General features: G+C 44.7%; 1 protein-coding gene across 1 annotated transcript in view; it reads right to left on the reverse strand.

Annotated features, from left to right (window-relative positions):
• ZSWIM6 (zinc finger SWIM-type containing 6) overlaps positions 1-24,837 on the reverse strand; it is a 457,051-nt gene that overhangs the window by 220,742 nt on the left and 211,472 nt on the right. The window contains exon 2 of the mRNA XM_033930539.1: positions 11,976-12,332. Coding sequence (XP_033786430.1) covers positions 11,976-12,332 — 357 coding nt within the window. The remainder of the gene's footprint in view (positions 1-11,975; positions 12,333-24,837) is intronic.

Below are 24,837 nucleotides of genomic sequence, written 5' to 3' on the forward strand. Positions count from 1 at the left end.
GTTTCTACCAGAGCCTCTTTTGTTTATAAATTTTTATCAACACAACTAATATACTACTTTATCCTGAAGCAAAAAAAAAAAAAAAAAAAGAAATAGAATTCTTTTCCTACCTTTGTTGCCTGGTTTCTGCTTTCCTCATGTTCTCATTCAGTTCCTTCCATCCACTGTCTCTCTTCCTTCTGCGTCTTCCATTTGCTCTGTTACTGTGCCTCTCCCTTTCTCCCCCCCTTTAAAATTGGTCTGGCACCCATCTTCTTCCCTCCGCTCCCCCCATAGTCTGGCACCTCTGTCTTCTTCCCTGCCAGCGTCTTCTCCCCACTCTCTCTTCCCCATTTCCTTTCAGCGTCCTCCTCCCCCCCATCTTCCCCATGTCCTGTCAGCATCCTTCTCCCCCCTCTGTCTTCCCCATGTCCTTTCAGTGTCCTTCTCCCCCCTCTGTCTTCCCCATGTCCTTTCAGCATCCTTCTCCCTCTCTGTCTTCCCCATGGCCTTTCCTTCTTCACCCCCCCTCTTCCCCATGTCCTTTCAGCGTCCTTCTCCACCCCTTTGTCTTCCCCATGTGCTTTCAGCATCCTTCTCCCCCCCGTCTTCCCCATGCCCTGTCAGCGTCCCTCTCCCCCTTCTGTCTTCCACAAGTGCTTTCAGTGTCCTTCCCCGTCTTCCCCATGGCCTTTCAGCGTCCTTCTCCACCCCTTTGTCTTCCCCAGTGCTTTCAGCGTCCTTCTCCCCCCTCCTTCTCTCCCGCTCCGGGTGCAGCACAGCCGGCCAGGTCCCCTTACTTTTGTGGCGCTTCCCCGACCGACCGACAACAGCCCCGGTCTGACAAACCTCCCTGCCCTTAATCGTGAATCTAAATTTCCTTCTTACAGTTGTTGTCGGTCGGTCGGGGAAGCGCCACAAAAGTAAGGGGACCTGGCCGGCTGTGCTGCATCGGGGCGGACCGCCCCCCTCCCTTGGTAGCCACTTGAGCCACGAGGCTACTCTCCTTACCTGCCCTGCCTGCAGCACAGAGCCGAACGGAAGTCTTCCCGACGTCAGCGCTGGCGTCGGGAAGACTTCCGTTCGGCTCTGTGCTGCAAGCAGAGCAGGTAGGGAGAAAAGCCGCGCGACTTAGTACATCCAGCCCCGCAGGACACCCGCGACTCTCGGAGGTGTCCCCACGGGATCCCCGCGACCCTAGGGGGCGTCCCCACGGGATTCCCGCGACCCTAGGGGGCGTCCCCACGGGATCCCCGTGACCCGAAGGGGGAACCTGCGGGATGCCCGCGGGTCCCGCGGGATTCCCGTCGTCCCCGTTCCCGTGCAGCTCTCTAATCAGAAGCAGCCACAAGGCTATAAAAGAGAAGATAACAAGTAGAAAAGCTGCAGGAAGAGGTGAGAACAAAAGATAGAACTGATAAAGAATTTCCCCAAAAGGCTCCTAAAAATTTTGGATGCTGCTTAAGTTTTCAAAATGTTTTCTACCTTTGAACATAGGTTTTGTTATTTCTCCTATACTAGCTCATATTTAGAAACTACTCCAGGATTAGGCGAATCGGGGTGGATAAAAATCAATGATTTTTCTTAAAAACTAGATTTTTTTTTTTTAATAAAATGTTTTTCTGAGGGAAAAAATATCTATGTAAAAAATATAGTTTTCTGTTTAAGATACAATATAGTCCAAAAGTTATTCATCATGAAATAAGGATTAGTTTTTAATTATGTAGCATGAGGCTATATGTTTATGCAATGTTTAAATTTTTTAGTAAATGAATTCCATTAATTTAGAAAATATGATCACATATGCTTGGTTTTGCATTTCTCAAAACTGTGAAATTGTCTCTGCAGAGATAACATGCTGCTTCTTCACAGGAAAATGCTATAAATATACAGTTGAGGAAGAGATCTTAGCCCCATTGTTCCTTTGCAAATCAATGTACACAATCAACCCTTTACCTCTTAAGTGATCAGTGTAAATATCTGAACAAGGAGCTAAGTGTGAGGAGGGAGAGGCAAGCAGTAAAAATGAAAGTGAAACCTTTTGAGCAGAATACACAAGTCTTGGGATCTTTGTGCGTATATCCTGAGGTTATCATATTATTCTCACCTTGGAGGAGGAAGCCTATAATGGCAGCAAGCCATAAAAGAGAGACACAGTTTGGGAATATTTTAGCAAAGTTCTTCTACCTTTGAGCAAAGGCAGATATGCATGCAAAATGCAAACATTGCAACAAAGAAATGCAAGGCCTGGTGGTCTGAATGAATCATCATCATCAGAAGTGCTTTGATGATTATTATTTTTCTCCTCTCAATAAAGTACAGCAGAAAAATTATCCAAATATGAATGACTAACTTATTAAACTTGAAATAGTTCACCTTGCAATAATTTCATAATTTTTAATCTATGTATTTCTAATAGTTCAGGTACAAGACTCTATATCTGAAATTCCAAAACCCGAAACTTGATGTGAACCGGAAGTACAGTGGTGCCTCACACAACGAACTTAATTGGTTCCAGGAGCAAGTTTGTTATGTGAAACGTTCGTTATGTGAAACGCGTTTTCCCATAGGAATACATGTAAAAAAAAATAATTCGTTCTGCAGCATAAAATATGCTAAGATGACATAAAAAAGATAAATTTTTGGTTATTATTTTTATTTAGATACATCTAAAAACATAATTGTTTTTTAAAACAACACACATTTTTTAAATTTAAAGACAGACTAAGTAGAGTCTAATTTTACAGTGAGAGGGCAGAGTCTCAGCGGCAAAAACTGGGACTTAACTGTTCATTTTTTTTTTTTTCTACCGTGTTTCCCCGATGATAAGGCAGGGCCATCAAATAAGACAGCCCCCCCTTTTTAGAAAAAAATGTAAAATAAGGCACCCCCCCGCAAATAAGCCACCCACCGATACCTGCGCCTCAGGCCCCGCCCCCAGGAGGGACCTAAGGCTCCCGGGCCTATTCTGATTGGCCCAGGCGCCTTAGGCCCCACCAGTAGGCGGAGCTTTGGGACGGATGGGCCAATCCGGCCTCATTCCGTCGATGGCTGCCTGCCGGACAGGCGGGTTTGGCTCCCGTCTGTCCGGCCAACTACAGAAAGGTGCGGGGAAGGGGGTTGGGGGTGTCGTGGGGGTCGGCCAGGGGGGTCGCGGGTCGGCTGGGGGTCGGTCGGAGGTTCTTGGGGGGGGCGGTCGTTGGGGGGAGGGGGGGTTTGCGTCGAGGGCAGGAGGGCCTGGGATCCCTCCTGCCCGTAATGTAGTGCAGGGTGGGGTTAGGGGGTCGCCGTGGCCAGGAGGACTTGGGCTCCCTCCTGGCCCGATATTGTCGGGGAGTTGGGGAATCGGCGGGGCAAGAGGGCTTGGGCTCCCTTTTGCCCCGATCGTGTCGGGGAATCGGCGGGGCAAGAGGGCTTGGGCTCCCTTTTGCCCCGATCGTGTCGGGGAGTCGGGGGGGCAAGAGGGCTTGAGCTCCCTCTTGCCCCGATCGTGTCGGGGAGTCGGGGGGGCAAGAGGGCTTGAGCTCCCTCTTGCCCCGATCGTGTCGGGGAGTCGGGGGGGCAAGAGGGAACCAGGCGGAGAGAGGGCAGTTAAGCGCAGTGCCTGCGCGGAAGGATGCAGCTCGGGCGACTTCGTTGTGTGAAACGAAGTTCGTTGTACGGATCAAGACATAAAGTTCGTTGTGCGCAGCGTTCGCTGTGCGAGGCGTCCGTTATGCGAGGCACCACTGTAGTCAATTTTCCCGTGACACATGCTGAAACCAATTGCAGGTGTGTGTATTTGTCCTCCCTTCCAGTAACATCCCCTCTCTGTTGCTGCCTCAGCTGTCAGACACCCCCCACCCCCGAACTGGCAGCTCTCCTGCCGTCAGGCCCCCACCTTGACCCATTAATCTCCCTGCCATCAGCATGCCACTCCTTTCTTCTTCCTCCATCCCAAAGTGGGGGTGAGGGGAAGAGGGAGGGAGTCCATACGGTACAGGTACAAGCTCCATTCTGAAAACCGAAAAGCTCCAAAAACTGAAATATGCCTGGTCCTAAGGATTTTGGATAAAGGATCTTGTACCTGCATAATCAAGTCAGTAATATTTTGATATAACTGTAAAATTAAATTGAAAAGTCATTTTCAAAAAATGAAGCCTTCATCTGGTTGTAAATATTAAGATATCAAAAAGAATGAGTCTTTCTATAGAAAACCATGATTTAAAACAAGTCTGACTAGTGATTTAAGTCGTGATTTATATCAAATCCACTCTGAAGTGTTTCCTGCTATGTACACATTAAGTATTAGTTTGCTATAAAATACCTCTTACGTATTGGTAACTTCTGGAATACATGGCCAAGAACTGACATTACATCTTGAGGAGAGAACAGTTACTCCGAGTTGCACTAAACCCATAGTAAACATGCATTCACTAGTGCAATAACAATGTATAAATCCCCAAAGTGCCTGCAAACTTTATCATCTTTCTACAACAAAATCTATTTTTCAGCAGGATTTGCTCATCGGATACTGCAAACAGATCTCTTGCTGACGAAATGCTGGGATGGATATTCATCATTGTTTAAGTGGGCAGGAGAAGTTTCACTCAGCTTAAACCAGTGGTCTCAAACTTGCGGCCCGAGGGCCACATGCGGCCCGCCAGATACTATTTTGAGGAACCTCGGTATGTTTATCATAATCACAAAAGTAAAATAGAACAGTTTCTTGATCATATGTCTCTTTAGCTATAAATTGCAATATTATTATTAAGACTTAGCCAAAAGGAAAGATTTATAAGCTATAGTTTTACCTAATGTAAAATTGTCATTTCTTTAATAAGACATTAACTATTTTTTTCTGAGGCCCTCCAAGTACCTACAAATCCAAAATGTGGCCCTGCAAAGGGTTTGAGTTTGAGACCACTGGCTTAAACGATGCTGGGCAGGGCAGGGCAGGGCAGCAGGGCTGTTGAATATCAGTCTGACTGCCTTGGTAATGTCCAAGAAGTGCTGGGGTGGTCCTAGAAGTTATGTGGGTAACGGAGATATTCAGTATTGGTGTTTGCACATTTACCAGGCAAATAGGATCACATAAAAAGCAAGCAGGTAAAGCATTGAATATCAGTTGTACCCACACTTCCAGGTTATCACCGCAAACCCAGATATTCACTGTCAGACTGTTGGTGCTTGGATATGGTCTGGCATGGGTGGAGGTGCACAGGACGACAGTGATCTTTATTAATATTTGTACTGTAAGTCACTTAAGAGTTCATGTACTGTTCACTAATGTTTTGGTAACAAATAAGATTATAAATACGAAAGATTAGGTTCTTACCTTGATAATCTTGTTTCTGTTAATATACACAGGATTCCGTACTTTAGCTGTCAACTCCCACTAAATGCAAAACTGCAGAAGGGTTTCTCTAAGACTTTGAGCTCCTCCCCTTTTGCAGAGGAGAACAGCTCCCTCTTTGGTTGCTATCAAAGCAATGAAACTCCACTGAAACAGAGGAAAACAGAAGGAGGGGCACGGGGAACTTCCCTGGCAACAAATCATATTCTGTTCTGCTCTGTAGCTTATGATAAAAGAACAATGATTAATAAACATTTAACAACTTAACACTGAACAACAAATTATGCACATGAGGAGCTAGGAGCCAACCTGCCAAGTGCAACTAGTAGGGGGCTAGAGACGTGTGTATACAATGTTAACAGAAACAAGATTATCGAGGCATTTTGCTAAATGACACAGAAGTCCATACTTTAGCTGACATACCAAAACAATGCTAGATGTTTAGGGAAGGACAGATGAGCCTGCCCTCAGAACCAAGGATCCAAAAGCAGCACCCTCTCAAGCCATCATATCCACTCTGTAGAATTCCATAAAAAGTGTGAAGAGAAGCCCAAGTAGCTTCTCCACAGATTTCATCAGGTGAGACAGCCCAGGACTCCACCCAGGAAGCCGCTACACCTCTTTTCGAATGAGCTGCGATAGAAGGCTGTTTCCTGCAGGCAATGTAGGAAGAAGAAATTACCATGCGAATCCATCTGGCAAAATCGAGGCTTTAGAGGTTAGCTTGCCTCATCTCGAGTGGCAGGTCAGTACAAATAGATAATCAGAAAGTCTAGAGGCATTAGAAAGTCTAGAGGCATTAGTCTTCTGCAGAGAGCTAAGCGAGGTTCTGTGCACATTCAGCTTCCACAAGAGTGTATCCAGTTTTGCTGAACCCGTAGGATGAAAAGCAGGCAAATGAAGCTTCTGAATGACATGGAAGGCAGAAACTACCTCTGGAAGAAAGGAAGGAACTGTGCACAGAGAAACACCCAACTTTGTGAAATGGAGAAAGGGTTCCCTACAAGAGAGGACCTGTAATTCTGAGATTCTTCTTGCCAAGACTATGGCAACCATAAACACTGTCTTAACCATAAGGTCCAACAGTAAAGCTTCTGTCAGAGGCTCATACAGAGCACGGGACAGGTACTTCATGACCACATTGAGGTCCCAAGATGGGAAAGGTCTATGTAACGGGGGTCAATCTGAGAGCCGCCCTCAAAATCCGAGTGACATCTGGACAAGATGCCAGAGAATGCAGGCCTCTCTGAGCCCGAAAGCTACATGCACTTTAAGAAACAAAACTAATAATAATAATAATAATAATAACTTTATTTTTCTATACCGCCATAGTCAAACTGACTTCTAGGCGGTTCACATAGAAAGAAGCCCTTTTCAAGGCTGGCCTGCAGGAATGCAAGGATCACCGGAATGGGAGCCTTCTTAGGTTCTACCTGTGTCTTAGCATAAGTAGCAAAAATAATAGGCTTCTTTGACCCAAGGAGAGTCGTAACCACAACCTCTGAATAACCTTACGAATCAGGCCCTTGTGCTCAACAGCCATGCTGTAAGACCAAAGCGGGGTATGAGGGTCACCAGAATCACCAGTCCCAGATGGGTCGCTATCCTGCGAATGATCTGACCCACCATGGCCTATGGTAGAAAAACAGAAAAGCTGCTCGAAGAGCCATTTGGTTGGCCTTACTGGAGTTGCAATCCTTCCTTTCAGGGAAGGTAGTCAGGATGTTTTCAGACAATGCCATCGCAATGACTTATGTGAACAGACAAGGAAGCAACAGAAATGTTCCCCTTCACCTGGAGGCATGTAAGTTATTCCTGTGGGTGAAACGTCACTTGATAGCTCTCTCAGCTGCCCATGTGGCAGGGGTAGAGAACATCCAAGCCGACTGAATTAGGGCTGAACTAAGGTACCTAGCCCTGTGCTTCCCCGCTTGGCTCTTCAACTGTAGAAGCAAAATGCTTTCACATTCTTGACCATGGCCATTAGATCCCTGTCCAGATTGCCCCAAGTCTGAATAATGAGGGAGAACGCCCTCTGAGACAGACATTACTCCCCTGAGTCCAGAGTCTGCCTGCTGAGAAAGTCGGCTTGGATGTTCTCTACCCCTGCCACATGGGCAAGTGAGAGAGCTATCAACATGCCTCCGGGCGAAGAGGAGCACTTCTGGTGCCTCCTTGTCTGTTCACATAAGTAACTGTGGTAGCACTGTCTGAAAACACCCTGACTGCCTTCCCTGAAAGGAAGGATTGCAACTCCAGCAAAGCCAACCATATGGCTCTCTGTTCCAGACAATTTATGGACCACTTGCTCTCCAATGGGGACCACTTCCTCTGGAGGAGGAGGCAACCACAGCAGAGAGTACCACAGCTGTTTAGGCTGGCATCTGTTGTCATTCATTCGTAGATTCTGAGAGGCATACCCCTCAACAAGGCCTCCCCCTGGAGCCAAAAACACAAGCTGCACTTTGCCTCTGCAGTCCAGGAGAGCTGTGTCTGCAGGGAGTAGCACTGCAGAAACCACCTGGAGAGACAGTAGTACTGGAGTAGGTGCATGTGAGCTCTCACCCAAGGAACAACCTCCAGGGAGGCCACCACTGAAGCCATGGGAGTCAGAAGAGCCAAGATCTCCACAATCTGCTTCCTGAGTTTGTTTGTGTGGCTTGGGATGAAAAATATGGCCCTGTGCTATGTCAAACCATACTCCCAGATATTCAAAGCAGAGTCAGATGAAGGTGACACTCTTGAAAGTTGACTATCCAACCCAGGTACTGCAGGGGGCACACCACCTGCTGAACTGCGTACTCGCTGTCCTCCAGAGAGGGGGGCCCTGATCAGTCAATCATCTAGGTAAGGATGTACCTGGACATCCATCCTGTACAGGCAGGCCGCTACAATTGTCATCAGCTTGGTAAAGGTGCAGGGAACTGTGGCTAAAACAAAAAGGAGTGCCATAAACTGTTGTTGAAGAATGTAAAATCTCAGATATTGCCGGTGATCAGGAAAGATGGGGATGTGCAGATATACCTCTGTCAAATCCAGAGAGGCAAGGAATTCTCCCAGAGCCACCGCCTCTATGACAGAGTGGATTGCCTCCATGCGAAAGAAGGGGATCTTGAGAGCCTCATACACAGACTGCAGATGCAGAATGGGCCTCCAGTTTTCAGTACCTCTCTTGGGCACAATGAAATATAAAGAGTATCTGCCTGAGCCAGATTCTTCTTCAGGAACTGGTTCTATGGCATGAACATCTAAGAGTCGTTGCACTGTCACTCAGACTCTGACCTCCTTTAGCCGTCCGGCTGGAGAGTTGAGGAACAGATTAGGAGGGGGCCAAGAAAACAATCTTGTGCCCCTCTGAAATAATGTTCAGAACCCAATGGTCGGATGAAATCTGTTCCCATTCCTTCCAGAAAGCTTACAGTCGCCCGCTGATATGAGGAGTGGCAGCCATCACCCTAGAGCCATTGTTGCATCTTGGGGGCAAGCCAGCAAGGGAGTCCATGAGCTGCTGGTGCCTGTAACTGCCAAATCTCTGTCTGGACCCATGAAAGGGCCTCTGAGATAAGTAACCAAAGGAAAATTGGAAGGATCTCCTAGAGAGACAAAAAGTACCTCTGCCACCTCTGGCAGAACAATGGCCCTGTAATACAGGAGGGATTTGGGATGGTGATTCACCACATTGATCATGAAGTTGTTTAGCTCCTTGCCAAACAATCTGCCCCTTCAAGGGCAACCTGCCTAGAGTAGCCTTGGAAGCCGAGGCACCCACCCATTGTCTGATACTCCATTTCTGCCCGCCAGATACTCTGTAAGCCGAAACTTACTCAGGACTTTGATGATGTCATAAAGAGCATCAGCCACAATCTACTCTTTCTTAAACATGTGGGGATAGGAATCCCCAAGCTCCGAGGAACTACGTAATCTGGTATGACAGGCCCATGCCAAGAAAGAGGTAGCTGCTGCAGCTTTGATACCCAAAGCCAGCACTTTCAAATTGTCTTTTAAGGATCACATCCAGCTTACAGTACTGTGCATCCTTTAGTATCACTCCACTCTTGCTAGGAAGGGAGGTGTACTTGGTCACTTGCACTATTGCGGAGTCCACCTTCTGCTGTACCAACAGCTGCTGGAAGTCCAGAGCCATAGGACAGAGCTTAGATGGTTGGAGTGAGCCACAAGAGCTCACCATAGTTCTGGCCAACTTTAGAGAGCCTTCAGGCAACTCCTACTGTTTAGTGACTAAGGATGTGATGTCCGGATGAGCAGGAAAAATGTTTGGCTCTGCATTAGTGCCACTCATAATGGAACACAGAGGTGGAAGGCTGCTGGGCATCAAGCTTCAACATAGAGAGAGGGTGTCAGAAATTAACATGAGAAATGGAAACCAATTTTAAAAGGCACCTCACCGAGGGATCATCGCAATGATCCACCGCCACTCCAGCCCCCTTGGTTACCAGACCCCAACAGGGATCCCAAACCATCCACAGACGAAGAGCTATGTGACAATAAAGGCATGGAAAGGGACTTCCAACCATCACAGTCCTACTCCAAAGGGTTACTGATGCTAAGAGCCGACGTAGAATGAAGAGGAGGCACCTGCTTTGAAGATGGATCACCCTGAGGCAGAGCCAGCACATCTGTAAGCAGTGCAGCACTTCCTGGTCCTGTTAATTAGGCTTTCAATAAAAGGCAGCCAAAATCAGAAAAACCCTGCATTGGAGGACCCAAGACTCCTTGTACAACCCCAGGCTGGGGGATAGGAGATGCCTTTGCCACCACTCGCTTGCGCTTCGCCCCATCGTTGCTCAGCTCTTTTGAACAGGATCTCTTCCCCTTAAACTGGATCTTCTAGGGCTTTGGATGTTCCAAAGCCATGGAGGACTGAATAGGAGCTGAGCCTGAAGCTCCCACCCCTTCCTCTCATGCCATGTGGCACATGGAACACAGCCACTCCTTAACTGGTAAATCCATGCAAAAAACACAGAATCTGAGGCTAGAATGGCCTGAGACATCCGTTCCTCAACCGGTAAATTCATGCAAAAAACACAGGATCTGAGGCTAGAATGGCCCAAGACATCCATGAGGTGAACTCTAGGCAAATTGAGTGGTTTTAAGGCTGAAAAAATGAAGTTTAAAAAAGATCGCTAAAAATCCAAGATGGTCACTATCAGGAAATTCATGCCAAACGGGCCATTGGAGCTAAATGCAAAAATAACAAATAGTGAATTTAGGGTTTTGGAAGAAGTGAAACTGAATCCTAACCTCAGAAAACCCTTAAAAATGAGGTTTCCAGACAACCCCCCACCCCCTTTCTGATATTCTCCATAGGAAATAATGGGAGTACTCACTATGACTTCTAGTGCCTGCAGGGAAAGGATTTCTGCCTCTGAAATGTATCATATCTGGACCGAAGGAAATCTACTGGCTGCCAGTCAAAAGAACCTCAACCGCCAACTCCCACCCCCAAAATTCCTCACAGTGACAGGGGGAGAAATTACGCAACCCGAAGGGTTGTTATATACAGGCCCCACAGCCTGCGCTCATGTCCGATTAAATCAGTGGTTGAATAGCTCTCAGGAGAACGGATTTCAAGCTCCTGAAGAGACAAACAGCAGGCTGGTTCCACGGGTACTCAATGAGACTGACCTGGCAGCAGCAGTCCACCCACGCAGGACTGTGTCCTTTCCCCGGCAGAGTAGGCCCAAGAAGAGGACCTCAGAGCACCAAAACCATGTAGAAATCCAAAAAACCAATAGAAAAATGCACAAAAATAACAAATAGAAAGAGCACACCTTCTGAGTTCGCTTGCAAAAGGAAAAACTGAAGAGGGAGCTGTTCTCTACTGCAGAAAGGGAGGAGTTCGAAGTCTTAAGGAGACACCCCTCTGCAGTTTCACAGTTAGTGGGAATCAACAGCTAAACTACAGACTCCTGTATAAATGTAATAGAACATGAGTATTACCATACTGTGACAGACCAAAAGGTCCATCAAGCCCAGTACCCAGTTCCAACAATGGTCAATCCAGGTCATAAATACCTGGAAAGATCCCAAAACAGTAAACCAGATTTTATGTTGCTTATCCTAGAAACAGACAGTGGATTTTCCCAAGTCCAGCTTGATAACGTCTTATGGACTTTTATTTTAGGAAATTATCCAAACCTTTTTTAAACTCTGCTAAGCTAACTGCTCTTAGCACATTCTCTAGCAGTAAATTCCAGTGTTTAATTTAATGTTAAGTGAAGAAATATTTTCTCCAGCTTGTTTTAAATTTACTACTTAAGTAGCTTCATTGAATGTCCACTAGTCCTAGTATTTTTGGAAAGAGTCAACATGCAATTCATGTCTACCCATTCCACTTCACTCAGCATTTTATAGACCTCTATTATATTTTCCCTCACCTGTCTTTTCTCCAAGCTGAAGATATAAGATAATAAGGAAATGGATGTACACCAACCAATCCTGGCTTGATTTTAATATTGACTTAACAGCTTAATTTGAAATTTAGAAAACCACTATACCACCAACACAATATTTTTACAAAACAGTCACTCTATATCTTAATACAAAACATTGTTCATAACCACAGTCCAAAGACAAAACCTCCCCCTACTATGTAGATGAGGAACTGAAGGATGAACAAGTAGAAAGGGGCACAACTCACCATGGACTTGGTTTATTTCCGAGTTCTGCGACAGAATTTCATCAGCTAATTTTTGAGCAGTTGGTAAAACCTCTGTGTGGTGCACTGTGATCAAATACTGTACAAACTTCTGAAGCTGGTCTCGGTTCATTTGAAAGAGTGTCTCTGAAATAGGAAGATGCAGTTTGACCTGATCAGGCTTGCGGATCCTGTAAAGGGAAAGTGCCACGACGTGGGCACAGTAAAAAATGTCCTTGTTTCCACAGCTACAGGTCACTGAGGTAATCTTGCAGCGATCAAAGCTGATGGCCACATTGCAAACAGTTTCTGGCTCTGACTGCATTGCAGGCTCCGTCACTGTTCCACTCAAATGGAAGCCTGTATGAAAATCAAGAACAAAAATGCATGGTTAGTCAGCCCATAAAATATATATATATAAAAAACGTTACATAACCTTAAATTGTTAAAGTGCAGAAAAGGAAAAAAAAAATGAACCTGTAGGAAAAATTGTCCCATTTTCCATAAAATGCCTTAAGACAATAACTGAAAACTGCAGCAAGCCCTGAACAAGTAGGCTTTTCAGCAATGGACCTTGGCTAGACAATGCATGGACAAAGAAAATAAATTACTAGGCTGAACATAACATGCATTTACCTTCTCAGTCTTCAACAGTATGAAATTATCCTACACTCAAGGTTACAGCCAGAGACACAGGCTCCGACAGTAAACTATATAATACGCATAACATGAAGAGCCAATATGTTCAAACCCCAAAAGCATTTCAATCTAACATGTTCAAAATCTCGGTGAAAACTATACTACGCATGTTTAATCTACAGTATGAAAAACAAATGTACTCACCTTAGAGCAGGTGAGAGTACTTTGTGCTATTGGGGATAATTCCAACTACCTTTTTTCAAGGAATGAAGGCTCTAATGTCTTTTTTAGACAAGTATAAATTAAAATGTGCTTTTTGGAAATTTTTCTAGGCATGTGTCATAAAATTACCCCCAAATAGTACAAGGTATTTGGTTTTATGGGATATATAAAAAGGTTAAGTCTTAGAAAACATGCCTTATTTTTACTACATAAGGTAGGGTCAATGTTGGTCAAGTCTGCAACCCGTTCGGTTTTCAAGATTTTCCCAGGCCCTAGAAACACCTCTCACTAGTAAAACTGTTGTTCTGTCATCCCAGAATATACCCAGTGATAGAGAATTTGCAGGCTGAAGTAGAAGAGGAGGAGAGGGAAGGTCATAAGTGTATAGGTGATGGTGGTGCTAAGGGAAAGTTAACAAAGAGAAGCCTTCCTGGGTCCACAGAGAGTATATAGTGGCTTCAAGCAGGTCCAAAGCAAGGGAGCCCTGGCTAAGCCCAAGAAATTTGAGGGGCCCACTCCTGTAGAAGCAGAAATGCCTGGGGTACCTGAGAAAGAGCAGATGTCTGATTTGAATAAAGCTTTAATGGACCCCAGAGATATGGAGATATGAAAAAGATAGAATTAATTCCAATTCATAAAGAAGGACACATCTGCAATCTGTGCATGACAGCTATGGGGAAGGAGATAGTACCTAGAATGTGAGACACATTATCCCAAGTGGAGGAGCTGTCAGTGGTCCCAAGCCTACTCAAGCTGAGAAGGATCCCAAAACAAAAGCAGAGAGAGAAATAGCATACCTATCGGATTAAAGCAGCTTTGGAGGACTTTCTTTCTTATTGTAATATTGGGATAAAAGAAGAGCTTGGCAGATCAATAGACATAACTTTGTTTATATTGCCAGAAGTGGTGTTTAAATGGCAGCTCCAACAGTAGAGAAGTGAATTCAATGCTGGACGGACTTCTACTGCCTATGTCCCCTATATGGCAAGACAGATCAGGATGGGCTTTAGTGGAACTTGATGGCAACTTCAGCACTGGGGTAGTGTAGCCAGTGCCGGATGGACTTCTGGGTAAAAGCCCTGTTCCCATCTTCCATAGGTTCAAATCCCTTGGGTTTTGGCCAGGTACTTGTGACCTGAATTGGCCACCATGAGAACAGGCTACTGGGCTTGATAGACCATTGGTCTGACCCAGTAAGGCTATTCTTATGTTCTTATATGACGAGACAGATCTGGAAGGGCTGGAATAGGTTTTGACAGCAACTCTGATAGCTGGGGAATAGGGTCAGTGTAAGGCAGCTCCAAACACCCCGAGAACCAGCATCGCCCCTCCCACCAGTGAATGCCCCCTCCCGAGAACCGGCATCCCCCCCCCCCGCCCACCCAAACACAATCCCTTATCCTGATCTGGCACCGGCACCAGCACCAACGCACAGGATATGCCGGTGCCCGAAGATCCTCCCTCTTGCCTGGGCTGAGCCTTGAGCATCTGATAGCTCAAGAACTCTGATAGCTGGGGAATAGGGTCAGTGCAAGGCAGATATATATATATAAGGCTGCCTTGCACTGACCCTATGTTGTGTATTTCTTTAGCGAACTTTAACTTTTTTCAAAATTTAACTTCGATATATCTCAGTGGTCTCAAACTCAAACCTTTTCCAGGGCCACATTTTGGATTTATAGGTACTTGGAGGGCCTCAGAAAAAATAGTTTATAAATCTTTCCTTCTGGCTAAGTCTTAATAATAATATTGTAATTTATAGCTAAAGAGATATATGATCAAGAAACTGTTTTATTTTACTTTTGTGATTATGATAAACATACCGAGGGCCTCAAAATAGTACCTGGCGGGCCGCATGTGGCCCCCGGGCTGCGAGTTTGAGATCAATGATATATCTGGTATTGCCTCTCCTTCAGGAACAGTCAGATTTCTCTCCGCATTCACAGTATAAAATGTAAGGTTCCTAGTGTTACAGAGTGCGCTCCCAAGATGGAGAAAAAAAAAAAAAAAAAAAGTGAAGACCTTACCAGAAAAGGCTGAATTATTGGACATGCTTTGTAGAGCGAATTCAGCCTACACAGTTGCTCAGCATTATGGCATTAATGAATCTATTGCTAGATACATAAATAAGGGAAAGCCAATCTGTAAAGCCACTGCTGCAGCTACACCAGTGGGTGCAAAGACATTGCATGTTGTGTGAGATAGCAATCTCATGTGGAAATTGCAACATTTAAATGGGTGCAGGATTGGTGGAAGAAGAGAATTCCTGTAGACTCTGTGTAGATAAGAGGAAAGGCAAAGTCTGTAAGATAACTTGAAGGAAAGGCAAGGGGAACAGTCGCAATCTATGGATTTTCAGGTCAGTATAGGGTGGTTTGATAAATTCCGGCACATGTAGAGTCTAATGTGAAAGTGACAGGTGAAGCAGCATCTGCCAACCAAGAGACAGCTAGAGAGTTCCCTTTCACCTTAAAGGAAATTACTGAAGAGAAGGGATATGAACCAGAGCAAGCAATCAATGCTGATGAAACCATTCTATTTTGGAAGAAAGTGCCACAGAGGACTTTCATTAGTAAAGTGGATAAGCAAGCATCAGGCTTCAAAGCTGCAAGAGATAGACTAACCATACTACTTTGTGCAAACGCAGCAGATGATATGATAACGCCTATACTGATTTATAAAGCCGCTAATACCCGAGCCTTGAAGGGAAAAGATAAGTTTCAACTGCCTGTTTATCAGATGCACAATAAGGCTTGGACAACGAGAACACTTTTCCTCAAGTGGTTTCATCAGTGTTTTGTGCCTGAAGTAAGAAAATATTTTGCCAGTAAGGGAAAATAATTCAAGGTGCTGCTGTTATTGGACAATGCCTCTGGACACCCAGAACCACATGAGTTAAACATGAGGGTGTTGAGCTCGTCTACATGCCCCCAACACAACATCTCTCATCCAGCCTCACGACCGGGGGTAATAAGGACATTCAAAGCAAACTATACACAGTATTCAATGGAGAGTTTCAAGTTTCAAGTTTTATTCATTATTTGATTAATCGCCTATCGTAACTACTAAGCGATTTACATTTACAGAAAATACATGATAAAATTAACAGTAATATAATAAAACTCTAAAAATCATTTTAAAAAATCATTTTAAAAAACAAGACAAATATAGACAGGAACCATTGGGATAGAGGGGGAAGAAATACAATTTAAAATAGGAAAGGAGGGGACGATAGGGTAAAAACATAGAATGGATGGGGAAACAAAATATTTATTTATAGCTGACTGAAGTGAAAGGGAGTTGTAAAGAGTAATTGGCATTTCAATTAAGAATTGAAAGCGTCTTTAAAAAGAAAACTCTTAAGTTGACTTTTGAATTTATCAAGGTTTTTCTCCTCCCTTAAATAAAGTGGGAGGGAATTCCATGTTTGTCAATGCAATGGACAATGTTGAGAACATTATGAAAATGTTGAAGGATATTATGAAAATGTGCAATGGACAACAGGAGAACATTATGAAAACATGGAAGGACTTCATTATTGCCCCTGCTACCAATGTCATTGAAAGAGTGATGAAAGCTGTCAACCCAGAGACAGTGAACTTGTGCTGGAAGAATCTTTGGTCTGAATGTGTAAAGGAACATAGAAACATGATGGCAGATAAAGGCCAAATGGCTCGTCTAGTCTGCCCACACATCTACCACCCCCTTTCTGTAAAAAAGTATTTCCTTAGATTACTCCTGAACCCATCATCTCTTAATTTCATCCTATGCCCTCTCATTCCAGAGCTTCCTTTCAAATGAAAGATTTGACTCATGCGCATTTATGCCACGTAGGTATTTAAACCTCTCTATTAGAGAATGACAAGGGGCAAATTTGTCCCTGTCCCCATTAGTTTTGGCAATATCCCTGTCCCATTCCTGTAAGCTCTGCCTTAACCACACAAGCCTCAAACACTTACCATTTTAAAGTGTCTGAGGCTTGTGCAGATGAGGATAGAGCTTGCAGGAATGGGGCAGGGATAGGAAAAGACCTGGCGGGGACGGAACAGGAAAATGAGTTCCCGCAGAGACGGGGAAAAATTTGTCCTCATGTTATTCTCTAGTCTCTATCATATCTCTCCTCTCCCGCCTTTCCTCTAAAATATACATATTGAGATCTATACATCTGTCCCCATATGCCTTATGACAAAGACTATGCACCATTTTAATAGCCTTCTCTGGACAACTCCATCCTTTTTATATCTTTTTGAAGGTGTGGTCTCCAGAATTGTACACAATATTCTAAATGAGGTCTCAACAGAATCTTATACAGGGGCATCAATATCTCCTTTTTCCTACTGGTCAGTCCTCTTTCTATGCAACTGTCACTTTTCAACCTGTTTGGCCATCTTAAGATCATCACTTACAATCACACCTAAGTCCCGCTCTTCTGTCATACACATAAGTTCTTCACCCCCTAAACTGTACCCTTTGGGTTTTTGCAGCCCAAATGCATGACCTTGCATTTCTTAGCTTTAAATTTTAGCTGCCAAATTTCAGACCATTCTTCAAGCTTCGTTAGGTCTTTCTTCATGTTATTCACTCCATCCTGGGTTTCTACTCTATTGCAGATTTTCATATCATCTGCAAAGAGGCAAATCATACCCAACATATTGTTTATAATAAGCTTTTGATGATAATGACGGGTGTTGCTATGCAACATATTACTAATAACTGGAAAAATTATAGTAATCTCAATTATACGTTTTGGTGGAATTCCTTGTGTCATATTTACAAGATGGAAAGAGCAATTGCAATACAGAAAGGAAGTTCTAAAATTTTTTTAAAGATATGGAGACCGATGATTGATTTTTATAGTGAATAGGTATCATTTTTCTTTGATAATATACATAGGGGGGGGTGGGGGGATTGGAAGATAAGACGTAGCGAAATTGAAATTTTGAAGGAATATGATAGTTTTAATGATTGTATAGAAAGATGGGAGGGGGAGGGTTTTTAATTAATTTACATATTAAGAATATAATGTATGATGTTCAAGTGTTATATGATAGTATTTCATGTTGTTCTTTTTGTGCACTTGATGTAAGTTTGAAAAAGAATAAAGAAATTAATAAATAAAGAAATAAATTGCATAATAATAAATTTAAAAAAAAGTTAAAAACAGGCCCAAGAACAGAACCTTGAGGCACTCCACTGGTAACATCCCTTTCCTCAGAGCAATCTCCATTGACCACTATCATCTGTCGTCTTCCACTTAACCAGTTCCTGACCCAGCCCGTCACTTTGGGGCTCAGTTTATTTATTAGACATCTGTATGGAACACTGTCAAAGGCTTTGCTAAAATCTAAATATACTACATCTAGCACACTCCCTCTACCCAATTCTCTGGTCACCCAGTCAAAGAAATTGTTCAGATTTGTCTGACAAGACCTGCCTCTAGTGAATCAATGTTGCCTTCGGTCCTGTAATCCACTGGATTCCAGAGACTTCACCATTCTCCGTTTTAAAAGCGTTTCCACTAATCTGCTTACCATAGAAGTCACATTTTCCGGCCTGTAATTCCCTGCTTCTTCCTTACTTCCACTTTTGTGGAGAGGGACTACATTCGCCCTTCTCCAGTCCTCCGGTACTCTACAGAAGCATTGAAAAGGTCAGTCAGCGAAGCCATCAAAACTTCCCTAAGTTCCTTCAGCACCCTCGGATATATACCATCCAGATCCATCACTTTGTCAACCTTTAATTTATCTAGCTCCTCAGAAACGCAGCCTTCTGAAAATTGATCAGGGTCTATCACTCTACCATCCCTATTCACATTTGTTTTCTGTGGTCCCACTCCCGGATCTTCAGCCGTGAATACAGAACAGAAATATTTGTTAAGCAATTCAGCTTTTTCTTTAGCAGCTTCTACATATTCCTCCCCTTCACTTTTGAGTCTCGCAATGCCACTTTTACATTTCTATCACTGATATATCTTTAAAAAAATGTCTTGTCTCCCCATTTTAACATGTCATATTTTTTCTTCCATTTGTATCTTTGCTTTCCTGACTACTCAACCAGCATCTCTCATCTTTTCCATGTATTTTTGCCTGTCTTCCTCTTTCTGCAATCTTTTGCAGTTTATGAAAACTAACCTCTTATTCCTTACCTTCTCAGCTACTACTTTTGAAAAACAAAGCAGCCTTCTTTTCCTCTTACTTTTACTTGCTTGCCTCACAAAAAGATTTGCTGCCCTTAAAATAACTGTTTTCAGTTTTGCCCACTGCATTTCTAATCTGACTGGAATTCATTTTATTTTTTAATTTTAATTATAATTTTAAATTTAATTTTAACTCAATTTAATTTTACTCATTGAATACTTGTTGGGATGTACATATCTTGTCTCTATCTCTATCTTTATCTTTCCTATCTGAATATGTTTAATGGATTTCCTTTCAGTATTCAATTGTTACATTGTAAACCACTTAGGTCAGTAAAATGCGGGACAGTATATAAAAAATCTTAATAAACATACTCCTTCCAGACATTCCCATCCAGACAATTCCTTGATATAATCTCCCATCCAAACAAAGTTAGTTTTTTTAAAGTCTAGAACCTTTACTTTTGAATGAGCCCTCTATACCCCTGTCTTACTATTAAACTGTACCATGCAGTGTTCACTGGATGTCAGATGATCACCCACTGTAACTTCAGAAACACTTTTCCCCTTTTATAAGCACTAAGTTCATTATGACCTCCATCTCACGTGGGTTCCATTACCAACTGCTGGAACAGTTCTCTTTGTAGAGAATCCAGGATCTCCTCTCTTTCCAGAAGACCCTGCAATAGGGATATCCAATCAACATCCAGCATGTTGAAATCACATATTAGTAAAGTTTCCCCTTTTTTAGACATACAGTGGTACCTCGGTTTACGAGTGCACTGGTTTGCGAGTGTTTTGCAAGACATTTGCAAAATCGGAGCCTCGGAAACCGAGCATAGCTCAATTTACGAGCGCTCCCCGCCGTGACCTGAAGTCCCCCAGACCCACCCGAACCTGCTTCTTACTTTCAGCTCGCCTCGGCACCGGCATGTCCTGTGCATTGGTGCCGGTGCCTGAAGATCGGCCTCCTCTTCTCTGCTGGGCCTTGAGCATCTGCGCATGCTCAAGGCCTGCGAGTTCACGTTCTCTCCGAGATCTCCGAGAATCTCAGAGAGAACGTGAACTCGCAGGCCTTGATGTTACCTCCTTATATGACATCATCCCACAAAGAGTGCTTTGTTGGTGATTAAAAAAACTATTGTGATGAAAGTGAACAGAGGGTATCTATGGAATTCCTAATGAAACTATCAGAATTATTTATTAAAAGGAATTACTTTTGGTTTGATAAAGCACAGTTACTTACCGTAACAGGTGTTATCCAGGGACAGCAGGCAGATATTCTTGACTGATGGGTGACGGCACCGACAGAGCCCTGGTACGGACAATTTTAGAGTGATTGCACTCTAAGAACTTGGAAAGTTCTAGTAGGCCGCACCGCGCACGCGCGAGTGCCTTCCCGCCCGACAGAGGCGCGCGGTCCCCAGTTAAGATAAGCCAGCTAAGAAGCCAACCCGGGGAGGTGGGTGGGACGCAAGAATATCTGCCTGATGTCCCTGGATAACACCTGTTATGGTAAGTAACTGTGCTTTATCCCAGGACAAGCAGGCAGCATATTCTTGACTGATGGGTGACCTCCAAGCTAACAAAAAGAGGGATGGAGGGAAGGTTGGCCATTAGGAAAACAAATTTTGCAAAACAGATTGGCCGAAGTGTCCATCCCGTCTGGAGAATACATCCAGACAATAGTGAGATGTAAAAGTATGAACTGAGGACCAAGTAGCAGCTTTGCAGATTTCCTCAATAGGAGTGGAACGGAGGAAAGCCACAGATGCTGCCATAGCTCGAACTCTATGGGCCGTGACAGAACCTTCCAGTGTCAGTCCGGTCTGAGCATAACAGAATGAAATGCACGCTGCACGCCAATTAGACAACGTACGTTTAGAAACAGGACGTCCCAATTTATTCGGATCAAAGGACAGAAAGAGTTGGGGAGTTGATCTGTGGGGCTTAGTATGCTCTAAATAGTAAGCTAGAGCCCGCTTACAGTCCAAAGTATGCAGAGTCTGTTCTCCAGAATGAGAGTGAGGTTTCGGAAAGAAGACAGGCAGAACAATGGATTGGTTAAGATGGAAATCCGAGACCACCTTAGGGAGAAACTTTGGATGTGTACGCAGAACCACCTTGTCATGATGAAAGACAGTGAAAGGTGGATCCGCAACTAGTGCATGTAGCTCACTGACCCTCCTGGCAGAAGTTAGAGCAATAAGGAAGACCACTTTCCAAGTGAGAAACTTGAAAGAAGTCGTAGCCAAAGGTTCAAACGGAGGCTTCATTAAGGCAGAAAGAACCACATTGAGATCCCAGACTACAGGGGGTGCTTTAAGAGGTGGTTTCACATTGAAAAGACCCCACATGAATCTGGAAACCAAGGGATGAGCTGAAAGGAGTTTCCCATGAACTGGCTCATGAAAAGCAGCAATAGCACTGAGGTGGACTCTGATGGAAGTAGACTTGAGCCCAGAGTCAGACAAAGAAATAAGGTAATCCAACAAAGTCTCCACTGCAAGGGACGTAGGATTATGATGATGAAGAAGACACCAGGAAGAAAATCTTGTCCACTTCTGATGGTAACATTGCAGAGTTGCAGGCTTCCTGGAGGCAGCCAGAATAGAACGAACGGGCTGAGACAACAGAGTATCATTCGAAGTCAGCCCGAGAGATACCAAGCTGTCAGGTGCAGAGCCTGGAGGTTGGGATGCAGAAGGGTCTCCCGATGCTGTGTAAGCAGAGAAGGAAACAATGGAAGAAGAATAGGCTCCCTGGAACTGAGCTGAAGTAGAAGGGAGAACCAATGTTGCCTGGGCCATCGTGGAGCGATGAGAATCATGGTGGCCTGTTCCCTCTTGAGCTTGAACAAGGTTCGCAACATGAGAGGTAGCGGAGGGAAAGCATACAGGAACAGATTGGACCAATCCAGGAGAAATGCATCCGCTGCCAGACGGTGAGGAGAGTAGAGTCTGGAGCAGAAGAGGGGCAGCTGGTGATTGTGAGGAGCTGCAAAGAGGTCTATCTGAGGAGTGCCCCACTGAGCGAAGATGGACTGTAGAGTTAAAGGATCGAGAGTCCACTCGTGAGGCTGGAGAATTCTGCTGAGTTTGTCCGCCAAAGAATTCTGTTCTCCCTGAATGTAGATCACCTTCAGGAAGAGTTGGTGATCTGTGGCCCAAGCCCAAATCTTCTGGGCTTCCTGGCACAAGAGGCGAGAGCCTGTCCCACCCTGCTTGTTGATGTAGTACATTGCAACTTGATTGTCTGTGCACAGCAGGAGGACTTGAGGAAAGAGAAGATGTTGGAAGGCTTTGAGGGCATAAAACATCGCTCTGAGTTCCAGGAAATTGATATGATGTTTCATTTCCTGGGTTGTCCAAAGACCTTGAGTTTGGAATTCGTTCAAATGAGCTCCCCAGGCTTAAGGGGAGGCGTCGGTGGTGATGATAAGTTGATGAGGAGGTAGATGGAACAGAAGACCTCTGGAGAGATTTGAGGATATCAACCACCATTGTAGAGACTGACGAAGAGACGATGTCACAGATATATGTCGTGAGCAGGGATCCGTCGCTTGGGACCACTGGGTAGCTAGAGTCCATTGAGGAGTGCGCAGGTGAAGACGTGCGAAGGGTGTGACATGAACTGTGGAGGCCATGTGACCCAAGAGTATCATCATTTGCTTGGCAGAAATGGAACGTTGTGGAAGTACCTGCTGACATAGAGACTGAAGAATGTGAAGACGGTTGGACGGCAGGAAGGCTCTCATGAGGACTGTGTCCAGCACCGCTCCAATGAATTGAAGTCTCTGAGTGGGGATGAGATGAGATTTGGGTAGATTGATCTCGAACCCCAGAAGTTGAAGAAACAGGATGGTTTGGTTGGTGGCCAGAAGTACTGTCTGAGATGAATTGGCCTTGATTAACCAATCGTCCAGGTAAGGAAAGACTTGAAGGTGGTGAGAGCGTAGAAAGGCAGCCACCACAATCAGACATTTGGTGAACACTCTTGGAGAGGAGGCAAGACCGAAGGGCAGCACCTTGTATTGGTAATGACAGTGATGGATCATGAAGCGGAGGTACTGTCTGGAAGCCAGATTGACCGGTATGTGAGTGTAAGCCTCTTTGAGATCGAGGGAGCATAGCCAGTCGCCTTGATTGAGAAGAGGGTAAAGAGTGGCCAGAGAAAGCATTTTGAATTTCTCTTTGACCAAGCATTTGTTGAGATCGCGAAGATCCAGAATGGGTCTGAGATCTCCTGTTTTTTTGGGGACTAGAAAGTAACGGGAGTAGAATCCCTGCCCCTTTTGATCTAGAGGAACTTCCTCTATGGCGTTCAGAAGGAGGAGGGATTGAACCTCCTGAAGAAGGAGGGAAGACTGAGGAGTGTTCAAAGCAGACTCTCTTGGCAGACTTTGGGCAGGAAGTGTCTGAAAGTTGAGAGAGTAGCCGTGGCGGATGATGTTGAGGACCCATTGATCCGAGGTGATGATCTCCCAACGGCTGAGAAAAAAAGAAAGACGGCCACCTATAGGTTGAGGTAGGTGGGCAGATGGTAGGTAGCTGGCTATGCCCTGGAGAACTAAGTCAAAAGGGCTGTGTGGATTTCTGCTGTGGAGGTGGCTTCGCAGGTTGCTGCTGTGGTGGCCTAGGGGTCTGGCGTTGTTGCTGCCGTTGACGCCTAGGTTGTTGGGGAGCTGATGGCAAGGGACGAGCCACATAATGGCGTTGATAGGCTGACTATTGTCTGAAAGGCCGAGCCGGTGGAGTCTTCTTCTTTGTTTTTAGCAGAGTATCCCATCTAGTCTCATGGGCGGAGAGCTTTTGGGTGGTAGAGTCCATGGATTCCCCAAAGAGTTCATCCCCCAGGCATGGTGCATTAGCCAACCGATCTTGATGGTTGACATCAAGCTCCGACACTCTGAGCCAAGCAAGGCGACGCATAGCCACAGACATGGCCGTTGCTCTGGTGATAAGTTCGAATGTGTCATAAATTGATCGAACCATAAACTTACGGAGTTGGAAGAGAGAAGACGAGCAGTGATGAAAAGCCTGTCGTTTTCGTTCAGGGAGGTACTTTTCAAAGGAAGCCATGGTGGTAAGAAGATGCTTGAGATAGAAAGAGAAATGGAAAGCATAATTACCAGATCTGTTAGCTAGCATTGCATTCTGGTATAACCGTTTACCAAACTTGTCCATGGCTTTACCTTCCCTGCCAGGAGGGACAGAAGCGTATACACTAGCTCCGGCAGACTTTTTAAGCGTAGATTCCACAAGAAGAGATTCATGTGGAAGCTGCGGCTTATCAAATCCAGGAATAGGAATTACTTTATACAAAGAATCCAATTTACGAGGAGCTCCTGGGATGGTCAAAGGAGTCTCCAGATTCTTATAAAAGGTTTCCCTCAAGATATCATGGAGGGGAAGTTTGAGAAATTCCTTTGGAGGCTGGTCAAAATCCAGTGCATCAAGGAAGGCTTTGGATTTTTTAGACTCAGCCTCCAAAGGAATAGAAAGAGATTCACACATGTCTTTCAGAAAGGAAGTGAAAGATGTAGAATCTTGTTTGGAGGAAGGATCAGGGGCAGCAGGATCATCCTCATCCGAGGAACACTCACCCTCAGAAAGAAAAGGCTCTTTGGAGTCACCCCACAGATCAGGGTCCCTAATATGGGAGCTACGGTCTCGAGACTCCGGAGTGGAGGGTTCCAGGTGTCGGGATTTGCGTGCCGACTTACTCGACCTCATAGACACGGTACCGGGAGATGTTACAGGCTGCATCGGTGCCGAAGTCTGAACAGCTTGGTGTTGAGCTCTCGGTTCCGGTGCGAGGACTGGCATAGAGACCGATGAAGCGGAGTGGACCGGTACCGACAAAGTG

The sequence above is a fragment of the Geotrypetes seraphini genome, chromosome 1 (assembly GCF_902459505.1).
Source record: "Geotrypetes seraphini chromosome 1, aGeoSer1.1, whole genome shotgun sequence".
Taxonomy (NCBI): domain Eukaryota; kingdom Metazoa; phylum Chordata; class Amphibia; order Gymnophiona; family Dermophiidae; genus Geotrypetes; species Geotrypetes seraphini.